Source organism: Mustela erminea, chromosome 10 (genome assembly GCF_009829155.1).
Source record: "Mustela erminea isolate mMusErm1 chromosome 10, mMusErm1.Pri, whole genome shotgun sequence".
Lineage (NCBI taxonomy): Eukaryota > Metazoa > Chordata > Mammalia > Carnivora > Mustelidae > Mustela > Mustela erminea.
In genome coordinates this window covers 82,995,456-83,009,559 of record NC_045623.1, presented here as the reverse complement: position 1 = coordinate 83,009,559, position 14,104 = coordinate 82,995,456, and the positions used below count along the sequence as shown (strand labels likewise).

Here is a 14,104-nt window from a genome sequence, read left to right as displayed (position 1 = left end):
TGATTATTTCTTTGCAGGGTAAAATGTTTCAGTTCTGTGGCAAGAATTGTTCTGATGAATATAAGAAAATAAATAATGTAATGGCAATGTGTGAATATTGTAAAATTGAGAAAATTGTAAAGGAGACTGTGCGATTCTCAGGTGCTGACAAGTCATTCTGTAGTGAAGGTAAAGGCAAGATCATCTTACTCCTGATCATGTTGGTCCTTTTAAAAGTAACTGATGGTTTAAGCTGTTACTGTTTAAGCATATCTAGTTTATCCTTTGTGTATAACAACAAAGCCTTTTGTTTACACTTGGTTTGCTTTTTTCTTCTGAGCTAGTCCTTCATATCATATAGATGTCAAAATGAAGGAAAAATCATTGAACTGTATTACAGAAGTTGGTGGTGATATGAAAAACATTTTCTGTTATTAGGTTGATAGGGATCTTGTAGTTATTGCACTTTAAAAAATCATTTATTTATTAGGTGGGGGAGGGGCAAAGGTAGAGGGAGAGAATCTTAAGCAGCCGCCCTGCTGAGCATGGAGCCTGAGTCAGGGCTCCACCCCAGGACCCTGAGATTGGTCATGACCCGAGCGGAAACCAGGAGTCAGACACTTAATCGACTGAGCCACCTGGGCACTCCTGTTACTCTTATTTCTAAAGAGAACTTCTTAAATTTTGGTAGCATCCTAAGATTATACTTCTTTTGTTTTAAATGGACATGTTTCTGAATAGGCAAATCAATGTCAGGTAGATTGTCTTCTTTATTTAGATTAGTATTTTCTATGTTTAAAATGTTTTATTTTAAAACTGTACACAATTGGCTTCCTAGATTAGTGGCTTTCAAACCTTTTGACCATAACACACAAGAAGAATACATTTTACATTGTGACCTAGTATGTTATCACCCACCCAAGTAAAATAAAACTTTTATGAAATAAAACTGGCTTTTATTATGTGTGATGCATAATAATGTTTTCTGTCCTATCTTACTTTGTTTAATAAAAGAAAATGATATTTCTTTAAATTGTTCTCTTAATCTACTAATTGGTGAGGATCCAAGTGTGAAAACATTTTCACAGGGCATTTAAGTTTAAAGATGTAGATACTTAGTATTTTTTTCTCACGTAAATTTTATTTTTCCTGTTTTTAGGTTGCAAATTGCTTTATAAACATGACTTGGCAAAACGCTGGGGAAATCACTGTAAAATGTGCAGTTATTGTTTACAGACATCTCCCAAATTGGTACAGAATAATTTGGGGGGAAAAGTAGAAGAGTTCTGTTGTGAAGAATGCATGTCCAAATACACAGTTCTGTTCTATCAGGTAAATATAATCCACATCCCTGGAGTTTTTCAAGTTAGGGCATATATTGCTTCCTTTTATTTTTTAACGTAGTACGAAGGGCAGTTTAGTGATTTAAAACTTGTAAGTGTTAACTGTATGGCATTAAAGAAAATAAATGTATTATGTCCTCTTCCAGTATTAATACAAGATTTAGGAAGACTTTAATGTCACTGAAGTTACATTCTTTTTTAAAAATTTCCTTATAGAAGATTTACCAGTCTTAAGATATTAAAGTATTTAAAATTAGCATTTTATTAATTTTTTATCTAAAATAAATTTGTCTTCTGATGATTTTGAAGGTGATTGTGTCTTATTTTGATTTCACTGTGTTTTTAAATTACCCTTTATTGGCATCTCTATAATGTGACTTTTAATGTTTATTTTAAAGATAGTTTAAAGTTTAGTTTAAAGATAAAAATGTTAAATACCATTTTAGGGTAGTTAACCTTCAGTTTTGTATTCTAGATTCTAAGTTAGTTTCCTCACTTGTCTTTTGTGTGCTGCTTTAATTCTGTCAGGCCACGGATAATTTGTTTTTTACTCCTTTACCATCTTCATTTTTAGATGGCCAAATGTGATGGTTGTAAGCGACAGGGTAAACTCAGTGAGTCCTTGAAATGGCGAGGAGAAATGAAGCATTTCTGTAACCTGCTTTGTATCTTGATGTTCTGTAATCAGCAGAGTATGTGTGACCCACCTTCACAAAACAATGCAGGTAAAATTAAACTTTACAGTCTTTGATCAGTGCCAGGAACAAATACTGTTCTACAGATTGGGAACTTTAAACACCTGTTAATAATTTCATAAAATGCAAATTTACAAATTTCATTCTGTTTGATGACATTAACATTTAAATCCCTGTTTTGTTTAACATCTTGGATTAAGGCTTTGTATGAGTTCATTGTGTTTTCTCTGAGCACATTGAATTAAATAAACTCTTTAAGAAGTATGGGAAAGAATGGCAGTTAATATTTATAATTGTGTATATATACCTTGACATCCTTAAAAAAGGATTTGAGAGTAAAACAAAGGACGTAGAGTCTAATCACATGCCTTTTAACTATACCACATGTATAGTTATGCAAGAGAAAGTACATGGAATACTTTTAAGTTTCTCTAATTAAAAAGGTAGACAAAAGCCCAATTAATCCTAAAGTGATTCTTAGAATTTAACCTTGCTAAAAGCATCATTTAACCTCCTTGAGATGTTGATTTCTTTGTTTGTGCATGTAAATTATAAGGTTTTTAAATTTTTGTTTATTAGCAAGTATTTCCATGGTGCCAGCTGCTTCAGCAGGGCCCCCATCTCTAAGAAAGGATTCAACTCCAGTTATAGCTAATGTAGTATCATTAGCCAGTGCTCCTGCTGCTCAGCCCACAGTGAATTCTAACAGTGTATTACAAGGTATGTCTGATTTGAAAGCATTTATCTAGCCTTTTGAAGTTGAATACAGTCAGTCTGTATCTTTTTTTTCCATCAGTGATCATTTTCCTATGTTTGACACACTTATGTTATGAGTGGCCCCTCCCTATGGGCTGCTGGGCTTTAAACAATGTCTTCATCACTTCCAGATATTTTTTTTTTCATGTGACACTTTACATGTGGTATTCCTGTGAATTAAGATAATTCTTGTTTTTGTTACGAGATTTTGTCATTACACCATCAGCTTTAAATGCTGCTGTTTAAATAATTGTGTAAGGTCCTAAGTATTTATTTTCATTTATATTAGGTGCAGTTCCAACAGTAACAGCAAAAATCATTGGTGATGTAAGTTTTATTCTTTTAACTGGTATTGCCACTATATTTATGTTCCAGCTTTATACATATGAATATGTCTATGCTAATTTTCCTTGCTTTATTCTTTCTTATATGAAATAAATTTTATAAGCTCATTTAATCTTTGGGAACAAGATATTCTGGTTATTTCATTAGGCCTTTTATGTACTTTGATTTCTTTGAATGCTTGTTCTGTATAGTTACTGAAGTTATTAACTATCTGTATAGTTACTGAAGGCTGTTTTTTTTGTTGAGTTGGTTTATGTTTTTGTTGGTTTTTTTTTGTTCGTTTGTTTTTTTAGTTTAGTTTTAGAGAATTAAATTTTACATAATCCAGGTGTAAAAGATATTTGAGGTGTTTTATAATGTAGTCAGATTATAGATGAAATATTTACAAAATGTACTTTGTTTTTCACCCAGGGCAGGTTATCCTTAAATAAGCATTGTTGGGTTTTTACTCAGTTTTTTTTTTTTTTTTTTTTTTTGGTCTCTTAAGAGAAGAAAAAAGTAAATATGATAAAAACTTATGACTAGAACAGGGGCATTTCTAAAGTGTTTTCTGGTCTCTGGGATAACTTTTGTATCTTTCTTTTACGTTACTTAAGTGACCCTAAGTGGTTCTGTTATTTCTAGTTATCTTGAAAACAAGGTCTTCTAAGACTCAACCCAGGAAATAATAGTTCTCATTTTAAACATAGCCAATATTGTTATTGACCAACAGAATCTTACAATAGAAATAGTGTTTTTCTTGGTAAATAGAACTATTAATTAGATATATTCAGAGTCCATATATAGTTATCAAACTATTTTATTACTCTTGCTATTTCAGGAACATTGTATTTCTTACATATTTAGTAAGTTCTCTGCCTTACATGTAAAACCAATATAGTATTTCCTTTGAAGTTATAATATTTCTTGTAATTAATCATAAGCTTTTGAAAACCTCTTTGGTTTCTGATTTTTTTTTTACTAGGCAAGTACACAAACAGATGCCCTGAAACTGCCACCTTCCCAGCCCCCAAGACTTTTGAAGAATAAAGCTTTATTGTGCAAACCCATTACACAGACTAAAGCCACCTCTTGCAAACCACATACCCAAAACAAAGAATGCCAGACAGGTATATTCCTTGCACTTTCTTCCTTTAAATTTTTTTTTAGGGGAAAGGAATATGAAAGCTGCTTACATTGATTGAGTGCCTACTGTTTCCTGCGTTATGTATTTGGTTGCTTATATACTTTACCCAGTTTTGTTCTCACAACAGTGAGTTAGGTATTTTCACCCTCTGAGAATTAAGAAATTATGGCAAAGAGAGCGTTTTAATTTATAATGCCATGCTTTGAATACTTCATTTTCTTTTGTTATTAGTAACAGTGTAATTTTATGAAATAAGCCTAGATTTTGGAATTATATAGACAGGGTCTTAATTAAGAGGAACTGTTGTTGTTGTTTAAGATTTTATTTATCTATTTGAGAGAGAGAATGATGGGGGAGGGGGAAGGAAGAGGGAGAAGGAGAAACACACTCCCCACTGAGTAGGGAGTCTGAAGCAGGGCTCCATCCCAGGACCCTGGTATCACAGCTTGAGCTAAAAGGCTAACGCTTAACCGACTGAGCCACCCAGGCGCCCTGAGGAACTATTGTTTTGTAGAGCATCCTTAGGTTTGAACTTTTCCACCCTCTGTTTCAAATAAAGTCAGATTTTTGTGCGAGAGGGCTTTCTTTTCTTATGAATCGCCTCTCCCCCAGTCAAAAGCTCTCAGCTACTTTTCTGGATTCTGGGTATGGTGCTATCCTTTGATTTTCTCAGCTTGCCTCTCTTGGCATAGAATCTCTGCCCTGCAAGTGATTAGGGCCGAGGGTGATTGGGACCCAGTATTCTTGGCCTGCCATTCCTGCAGTAGGGCCTCCACCCAGGTACCCAAAAAGTCTCAGAATTTTTTTTTTTTGGTAATATTTTATTTATTTGACAGAGATCACAAGTAGTCAGAGAGGCAGGCAGAGAGAGAAGGGGGAAGCAGGCTCCCTCCTGAGCGGAGAGCCCGATGCAGGCTCCATCCCAGGACCCTGGGATCATGACCTGAGCCAAAGGCAGAGGCTTTAACCCACTGAGCCACCCAGGTGCCTCAAGCCTCAGAATTCTTAAACCAGAAAGTAATCCTAGATCTGGAAGGTTATCCTGTAGGTCAGTGTTTGATAAAACATCAATATGCATATGCATTACTTAGGAATTTTATTAAGTATGTTGTAATTTAGTGGGGTCTGGGGCTTTGACTTTCTTAAAGCTCCCATGAACCACATTGACTAGTAATGCTACAGATGACATTAGCCTATATTTGTATTAAATTAATAATGACTTAGTATTATGTAGCTTGGTTATCAGACATTGCTAATCACGTGATTTGGGAGTTTTTGTTTTTGAGTATACTTAACACATAGTGTTATATTAGTTTCATGTGTACAATTTAGTGATTTGAAAAGTTCATACATTATGTTCAACTCAAGTATAGCTACCATCTGTCCCATCACATTGCTATTATGGTATCATTGACTGTATTACTTATACTCTACTCTTTATTCTTATGACTTACTCTTTCCATAACTGGAGGCCTGTATCTCCTTTTCCCCTTCACCCACTTTTCCCAGTCCCCTATCCATAAGTAATTTTTTTTAATATCCACTGGACCATGGTAAAATTGATCCCATATTATTTCCCAACTCTGACCCTACTCAGCTTGTCAGCTTTTCACTTCTTGTCACTAGCATCATCTTTCTTTAACGTTAATGGTTTTATAATCTTCTAAGGTATTTTTCTGGCACATAGAAAGGACTCTGTAGGATACCTACTAAATAATTTAATGAATTCTCCATCATACTCACTTTTTCCCTACTCATATTTAGGTTTCTATGTTCTATTTCATCTTCTAGTACCTCAGAACATCTGCTTGTATATATTCATTCTTTTTTATAGGTATCATAACCCTCCTGGTTGAGGTCCTCATCATCATAGCTCTACACATTGCAATTGTTGCCTACTTTTATACATGATATTCTTCTTATTCCATGCTAAGAGGGTCTCCAAATTAAACTTTTTAAAGCAAGGTTTTATTTATTTATTGAGAGAGAGTGTGTGTACATGTGCACATGAATGAGGGGAAGGCAGAGGGTGAAGGAGGGTGAAGGAGAGGGCGAGAGAATCCTCATGTAGATTCCATGCTACCGCAGAGCCCGATGTGGGGCTCCATCTTATGACCCTGCCATCATGACCTGAGCTGAAACCAAGAGTTGGATGCTCAATTGACTGTGGCACCCAGGCACCCCCAAATTAAGCTTGTAAAACAACATTTTCATCAGATTACTCTGTGCTAACCAATCTGTAGTAGTTCCAGGTTATCTACTGGAAAGATTTTTAAAAGTTCATTATAGCCTCCCAAAAATGGCTCTTCTGCCTACTTAATCTCAACATTCTGTTCTTATTCATGTTATCAGTTTTCTATTTATTTATTTATTTATTTATTTATTTATTTATTTATTTTTAATTTCCAGCATAACAGTATTCATTATTTTTGCACCACACCCCGTGCTCCATGCAATCCGTGCCCTCAGTTTTCTATTACTCTTTCTAAGATTACTGTTCCAGTTCTTTATATTCATTAATCCAAATTATATCCTTCCTTCACTGTATCTTCATATCAATCATTGTTGTGTTGACCACTTTTAATCACTGCTCTCTTCAATCCTTTCTTCTCTATTCATTTATTTCTACTTTTTTGGACTCAGAGTGTCAAAGATTACACTTACGTTGAACTATATATAAGTCTGTGTGCTTTACTTTTTATTTTTACTTTTTAAGATTTCTTTTATTTCTTTGAGAGAGAGAGCACAGGCTGGGGGGAGAGGCAGAGGGAGTGGGAGAAGCAGATTTCTGCTGAACAGGGAGCCTGATGTGGGACTCCATCCCAGAACCCTGGGATCATTGAGCCGAAAGCAGATGCTAAACCAACTGAACCACCCAGGCACCCCAAGTCTATGTGCTTTAAAAAGTTTTTTAATTATAATTCTTTTGGACTATACATCTTTGTTCCTTTAAAAGTTTTTTGTTATTGGAATGTTTCTAACTCTCTTTGTTTTTTGTAATTTTTTTTCCCCTTCATTAGAAGACACTCCAAGTCAGCCCCAGATCATCGTGGTACCAGTTCCCGTACCAGTGTTTGTGCCCATACCTCTTCATCTTTATACTCAGTATGCACCAGTCCCATTTGGCATTCCAGTTCCAGTGAGTAATCATTTAGAGATTAAGACTGATTTAGTGCACGTATTCCTCAACTAATATGTTAGAAGGCCATAAAAAAATTCTTCACTTGTTGGTAAAATATTCCTGACTATAGTTGGTTATTATCATATCACTATATTTTTTAATATGGAGTATGTGAAGGACTGCCTCTCTTTATAACCTGCCTTCTCAGAGAATGCTGTGATGTAGCCTGTTCATAATGTTTCATACACAATAAGACCACTCAAACAGAAAAAGAACAGAAACTGTGTGTATGTGCTAAAATTCTAGAGTCTAGCGGGGGTGAGAAAGTAAAAACTGTGATTTACATCATTCTTTTTCTTAGAAATGTATTCTTTTTTTATTGGAAACATATTTTTCCTTGGTGAATTCTTAAGGAAAATGGTTGTGTGAAACTGAAAATGTTAAGCAAGAATATAATCAGAAACAAAAATGTGTTAGATAATTACTCTTTTAGATGATTCAGAAACACATTTTTTTATTGATTGTCTAGAAAATTGAACTGAATTGAATTTTTATTCAGATGGCTCTAGTCTTATAAGAACAAACTAGCAGGACTGTTTTAATCCTTAGTAATAGAAATACCTGCATTTGTTCATTATTTTAGTACTTAAATCATCTCACAAATAATAGTTTTGTTGACAGACATACTCCCCAGAAACTGTTCTTGGTCTTTCAGATGCCTGTCCCTATGCTAATTCCATCCTCAATGGATAATGAAGATAAAGTCACTGAGAGTATTGAAGACATTAAGGAGAAGCTTCCTTCACATCCATTTGAAGCTGATCTTCTTGAGATGGCAGAAATGATTGCAGAAGACGAAGAGAAGGAGAAAACTCTATCCCAGGGAGGTTGGTATAATTTTAAAGTAAAGAAAGTAAAAAGTACACTTAAAAATATTTGGGTAATTCAAGTAATATTAAGTATTGGATAGTCAGGTGTTTCTAAATAGCAAGTATATGATTTGTTAAAATTGATAACTGAAAGTTCTATCCTTTTTATAAAACTAAGTATTAATATTCTATTTTTAGTTCTTAATTGTTCCAGAAAAATAATCTGTAAATCCATTTTCATGATTATGTTCTGGGTTTATTCCTATATTCCAAGCATGATACCTATTTAAGAAATTCCTGTTATATAATAGTAAGCATTTTGATAGAAGAGCCTTAGGATGGGAAAACTGTTTGGCTCAAAATAACCTATAGATAAATCCCATGATAGATAGATAGACCATCAATAAGAATAGTAGTTATGTGCTTACCATACCCTGGGCATGTCCTAAATGCACTCATTTAACCTTTACAGCCACCCTGTGGGGTGAATACTGTTTACTTGAAACTCCTCATTTGGAAAATAGGATATCATACTTGCCCTGGTTATGCAGTCAGGATGTGATGGAACCAGTTGAATTCCGTTTGACTCCAAAGCAAATGGCAGTAACAAGAAGTTGCAGTACATATCCAGAAAGGTTTCTAGCCTTAATTAGTACCTCCTTGATTTGTTAGGTATAAGAAGAGATAGAGAAAATGGTGTTTGGATAGTTGAAATACATGAAGGCCTTTTCCTGTATCACTGAGGTGTCAGGAAATTGTTTTTTCCTGACTTATGTTTTCTTTTTTTCAGTGACAGTTTTTACAAAGCTAGCCACCAGGTTTAGATTTTGCATAATAAATGCTAGATGATTTTCAGAACACTGTAGCATTTGAAAAAAATGTCAGCTTTCCTCTTGTGTTGACATTAAGTTTTAAAATCATATATATTCTCAGAGATGCATAAAAAGCCTATTTGTTATTATCTCAGTTTCTGGTCTCATTTTGCTCTCTAGTATATAATCTCGTAATTTGAGACCCATTTGTATGTGGAATTTAATGTCTTAGGGTATTTTATCTTCTAATTTCTGATAATTGGTTTAGAAGTTCGAGCAGTTCCTGATAATAAACTTCATTTTAGGTTGCCATCTCCATTCATATTAATAGTTAACATTTTCAGGTGCTTCCTCTGTATAAATATTGTAAGTTTGCCTTAACCTAAAAATTGAGTCAGACTGAAAAAACTTTCAAAACTAACCTTCAAGAAAGATAGTTGTAATCACTATAGTGTAAGTAAAATCAAATGGTTTAGAAACATGCAGGAGGGAGAAATGAATTCCATCTGAAGGGAACTGGCTAATTTATATATGATTTCAGAGAAAAAAAGCAATTTTCCTAGGCTTTAAAAAGCATTTTTCTTTTCTTCTTCTTCTTCTTCTTTTTCTTTTTTTTTTTTACTTTCAGTCCTTACACTTTTTATTTTTTAAGTAGTTAATTGGTAAAACTCTGTTCTTTTCAGTGCAGTGGTAAGGCATATTATATTTTGGGAGAAAAAAGCAATTCAAAGCATATTTTTCAATTTGTAAGTTGTGGGTGTGTGCGTATGTGTTTCATGATAAAAAAAAAAAAATTCAGAAAGCACAGGAGTGTAAAATCTAAAATAAAGGTCTCTCTTGACCTGACTTCTCTCATACTACTACCTAGAAATATAACTACTGTTACCAGTCATAATTTCTTTGACTTCATTTACCACTAATGCCTAGTTTTATTAATGAATCATTCTTTCTCCATATGAAGGCTATTTTAGCATTCCCTAGTACGATTTATTTAGGTAATGCAGTTATTTCATTTGAGATCCAGTTTACTTTATGTATATATGTAAGTTGTTAAATGTATACCTTTTTTTTCTTTCTTTAGGATCCCAAACTTCTGAACAGGAACTCTTTCTAGACACCAAGATTTTTGAAAAAGGTTTGTAATTCTACATATATTTCAGATCTTAGAATACAATCCTCAGGGCGCCTGGGTGGCTCAGTTGGTTAAGTGTCTGCCTTCAGCTCAAGTGATGATCCCAGGGTCCTGGGATAGAGCTGTTGCAAGTTTCCTGCTCAGCAGGGAGTCTGCTGCTTCGTCTTCCCTGCCCTCTCCCCGCTTGTGTTCTCTCTCTCATAAATATATATAATCTTTAAAAGAAAATATTTAGTAATATAAATAATAAAGTATTAGTATCCTTGGATTTAATATTTGCAATTTTATTTACTTGTAGGGTGCATCAGGTGTTTGTGTATGCTTATATGTAATGAGAATAATAAAAGGTACCTCAGATACTGGTTTTTTTCTTTCTGGGTTGTTGTTTTTATTTTTAAGATTTTATTTATTTATTGGACAGAGAGAGAAAGATAGAGAGTGAATACAAGAAGGGCGTCTGGGGGTAGGTGAAGCAGGCTTCCAACTGAGTGGGGAGCCCAACGTGGGGTTTAATCCCAGGACCGTGGGATCATGACCTGAGCCGAAGGCAGACACTTAATGACTGAGCCACTAGGCACCCCTCACATACTGGTTTTAAGGATTAATTGAGATAAAATCTAAAGTGTATACCAAGAATATGAAGCCAGTTTCGTGAGGCTGGTGAAGAAGTTTTCATTCTTTAGTGTACTTAGTTAAATCAGCAATCATATCTCAGTTTTGTTATTCTGGAGTTCAAGAAGGCTTCTCAGCTATATAGAGTCTGTCTTATTTTGAGTTTGTTTTCTGTCTGTTTCAGACCAAGGAAGTACATACAGTGGTGACCTTGAATCAGAGGCAGTATCTACTCCACATAGCTGGGAGGAAGAGTTGAATCATTATGCCTTAAAGTCAAATGCTGTGCAAGATGCTGATTCAGACTTGAAACCGCTCTCAAAAGGGGAAACTGAGCAGGATCTGGAAGCAGATTTTCCATCTGGTTTGTGTGACATAAAATACTCTTGATTTTAGAACATCTTGATTTGTTGACATTATGAAGCAGATATACTGTGTAATAATCTAGGACACAAATGATCCCTACCTTTGAAGGTTAAATGATAAATGGTTAATTTTTTTTAACCTTTCCATTGTAACCATGTAGGAGGTTTCCTTGATTTTTAAAGAAGTTTTTAAGTGCTATATTTTTTGTTTCTTTTAAGAATATAAGTAAGTTATTTTATCATGAACAAAATAATATAGAGATGATTACCTGATGTTTCCTCCCCCAGTCTGTCTTTATATAAATCTGTGAGTTATTTACCTCAAATTATGCTTTCTGCTAATTATTATAGAATCCTTTGACCCGCTGAATAAAGGACAGGGAATCCAGGCTCGTTCCCGAACAAGACGACGGCACAGAGATGGCTTCCCTCAGCCTAGACGAAGAGTAAGCAGTAGCTTAATTTTTTTACCATTTTCTTTCCTTGGTGTTTTTTAGTGTATTCCATATATTGTTTTACACAGTCTTGTAGTTTTGTGCCTTTATTTCTGTTTTGTATAATCAAGAACCATATCTTTTGAATATTTTAAAGGGATGTGTAAACCTTGATGTTTCGGTAATAGAGTTGGTAAGATAAGTTTTCTAGCGCAGCACATGGCATATGCTTAGTATGTGGTTATTATGTAGCTGCTCAGTGTTTGTTGCCATTGTCATCATCTGGATCATCATTAAAAGCCTTTTCCATCTGATAGAAGGGTTACCAGGAAAATTTGCAGTTTACTAGTGGATAGTTTGTTACTCTGTTCTGCTACTCACTTGTGTTACAGTAAGTCATTCTGGAATTACTGGGGTCTGATGAGCTAGGAGCATGTACTTACTCATGGTCCAGGCTTCAGCCATACAGACACAAGAAAGAGCAGCATTCTGCCACTCCACAATAGCATATGACACAACACCTTTGTATGTGCCACATAATCATTACATTTTAATGAATTTGTATTATAATTGATGAACTAAAAATATCGATAATATGACAGACAGCTGTTGTTAAAAAAAAGACCATTACTTTGTATTTCTTTTATCATGGTCTTTCTCTTTGGTTTTTATAATCAAGGGTGTTTTGTTCTATTTTACTTTAAAAAGTTTTTTATAATCTTCGTTGTATACTTTTTTTAAAGTCTCTAAATTCAGTTTTTTTTTCTTTTTTACATATTATAACAATGAAGTTATTATTTTTTATAATATAGTATAATAGTGAAATTCACATGGACTCTTTATTTTCCATACTAAAACTGAAAGACTAAATAGCCTTATTATTATTTTTTAAAGATTTTATTTATTCATTTTACAGAGATCACAAGTAGGCAGAGAGGAAGGGAAGCAGGCTCCCTGCTGAGCAGAGAGCCCAGTGCAGGGCTTGATCCCAGGACCCTGAGATCACAACCTGAGCCAAAGGCAGAGGCTTTAACCCACTGAGCCACCCATGCGCCCCACTAATAGCCTTATTTAAAAAAAATTATCTCTTTGGAGTTATAATTGGATTCAGAAATTTATAAATTTTAAGTGTAAAATTGATGACGTTCAACATACATATTTAGTATGTAATTACCACCATAACCATAGCTCTTCCACTGTCCCAAAAAGCTCCCTCATGACCTTTGGAATCAATTTTCTCTAGCTCCTGATAACCACCAATCTCCTTTGCAAATTGATGCAAAATGGTACTGCTTTGCCTTTTTTCAAAATGTCATATAAATGGAATTACACAATTCATAGTCTTCTCTGTTTGGCTTCTTTCACTTAGCATAATGTTTTGGAGATTCACTTATGTTGTTTCATGTATCAGAAGGCCATTCATTCCTTTTTATTTCTGAGTAGCATTTCATTGTATGGACAAACCAGAATTTGTTTAACGGTTGGAAATCCTGGGTTATTTCCAGGTTTGGGCAATTTCAAATACAGCTGCTATGATCATTCTAGATATAAATGTCTGTGTGAACATACAGTTTCATTTGAGGAAAAACACGCAGAAGTGGGATTGCTAGGTCTTACAGTATGTGTGTTTTTAACTTTGTAAGAAAGCTTATCAAATGGTTTTCCAAAGTAATAGCTGGTACCATTTTGAATTCCCATCAAGAATGTATGAGTTCCAATCAGCTCCATGACTTTGCTAATACTTGGTATTGTCAGTTAATTTTAGCCATTCTAGCCAGTGCGTAGTGGTATCTCACTGTGGCTTTAGTTTATGTTTTCCTAATGACTGATGATGTTGGACATCTTTTCATGTGCATATTTGTCATTATTATATCTTCTTTTGTAAAGTGTCTGTTTAGAACTATTGCTCATTTTTTAAACTGGGTTGTTTGTCATCTCACTGAGTTGTGTTCTTTATTATGGATGTATTTCTTTTCTCAGACATGACTTTTGTTCCTATTCTGCAATTTCAATTCTGTTTTCTTAATGGTGAAGAGCAGAACTTTTGTGATTTTGTAAAAGTCCTTTCAATTTTTTTCTTTTATGATTCATGCTTTTTAGTATTCCATGTAAAAGTCTTTGCTTAACCTGTGAGAACTAAGATACTCTTATGTTTTCTTCTAGTTTTATACTTTAGCTTATATGTGTCATTCCAAGATTATTTTTATGTATGAATTGAGTAAAATATCAAGGTTTCTTGTTTTCGTTTGTGATGTCCAGTTGGTTAGTACCAACTTGGAAAAGACTGTGCTTTCCCTCATTGAATTACATTGCACTTAATAAAAAAAAACAACAAAAAACATTTATTTATTTGAGAAAGAAAGCACAGGGGGAGAAGCAGAGGGAGGGGGGAGGGAGAGAATTCCAAGAAGACTCTGCACTAAGTACAGAGCCTGTTGTGGGTCTTGATCCCAGGACCCTGAGATAATGGCCTGAGCTGAAATCAAGAGTTGGATGCTTAACTGAGCCAGCCAGG

General features: G+C 34.4%; 1 protein-coding gene across 1 annotated transcript in view; it reads left to right on the top strand.

Annotated features, from left to right (window-relative positions):
- The window catches only part of ZMYM4 (zinc finger MYM-type containing 4), a 142,771-nt gene that overhangs the window by 107,428 nt on the left and 21,239 nt on the right, over window positions 1-14,104 (top strand). The window contains 11 exon segments of the mRNA XM_032361592.1: window positions 18-168; window positions 1,139-1,311; window positions 1,897-2,047; window positions 2,597-2,737; window positions 3,063-3,100; window positions 4,083-4,227; window positions 7,265-7,383; window positions 8,081-8,252; window positions 10,128-10,181; window positions 10,975-11,154; window positions 11,507-11,601. Coding sequence (XP_032217483.1) covers window positions 18-168; window positions 1,139-1,311; window positions 1,897-2,047; window positions 2,597-2,737; window positions 3,063-3,100; window positions 4,083-4,227; window positions 7,265-7,383; window positions 8,081-8,252; window positions 10,128-10,181; window positions 10,975-11,154; window positions 11,507-11,601 — 1,419 coding nt within the window.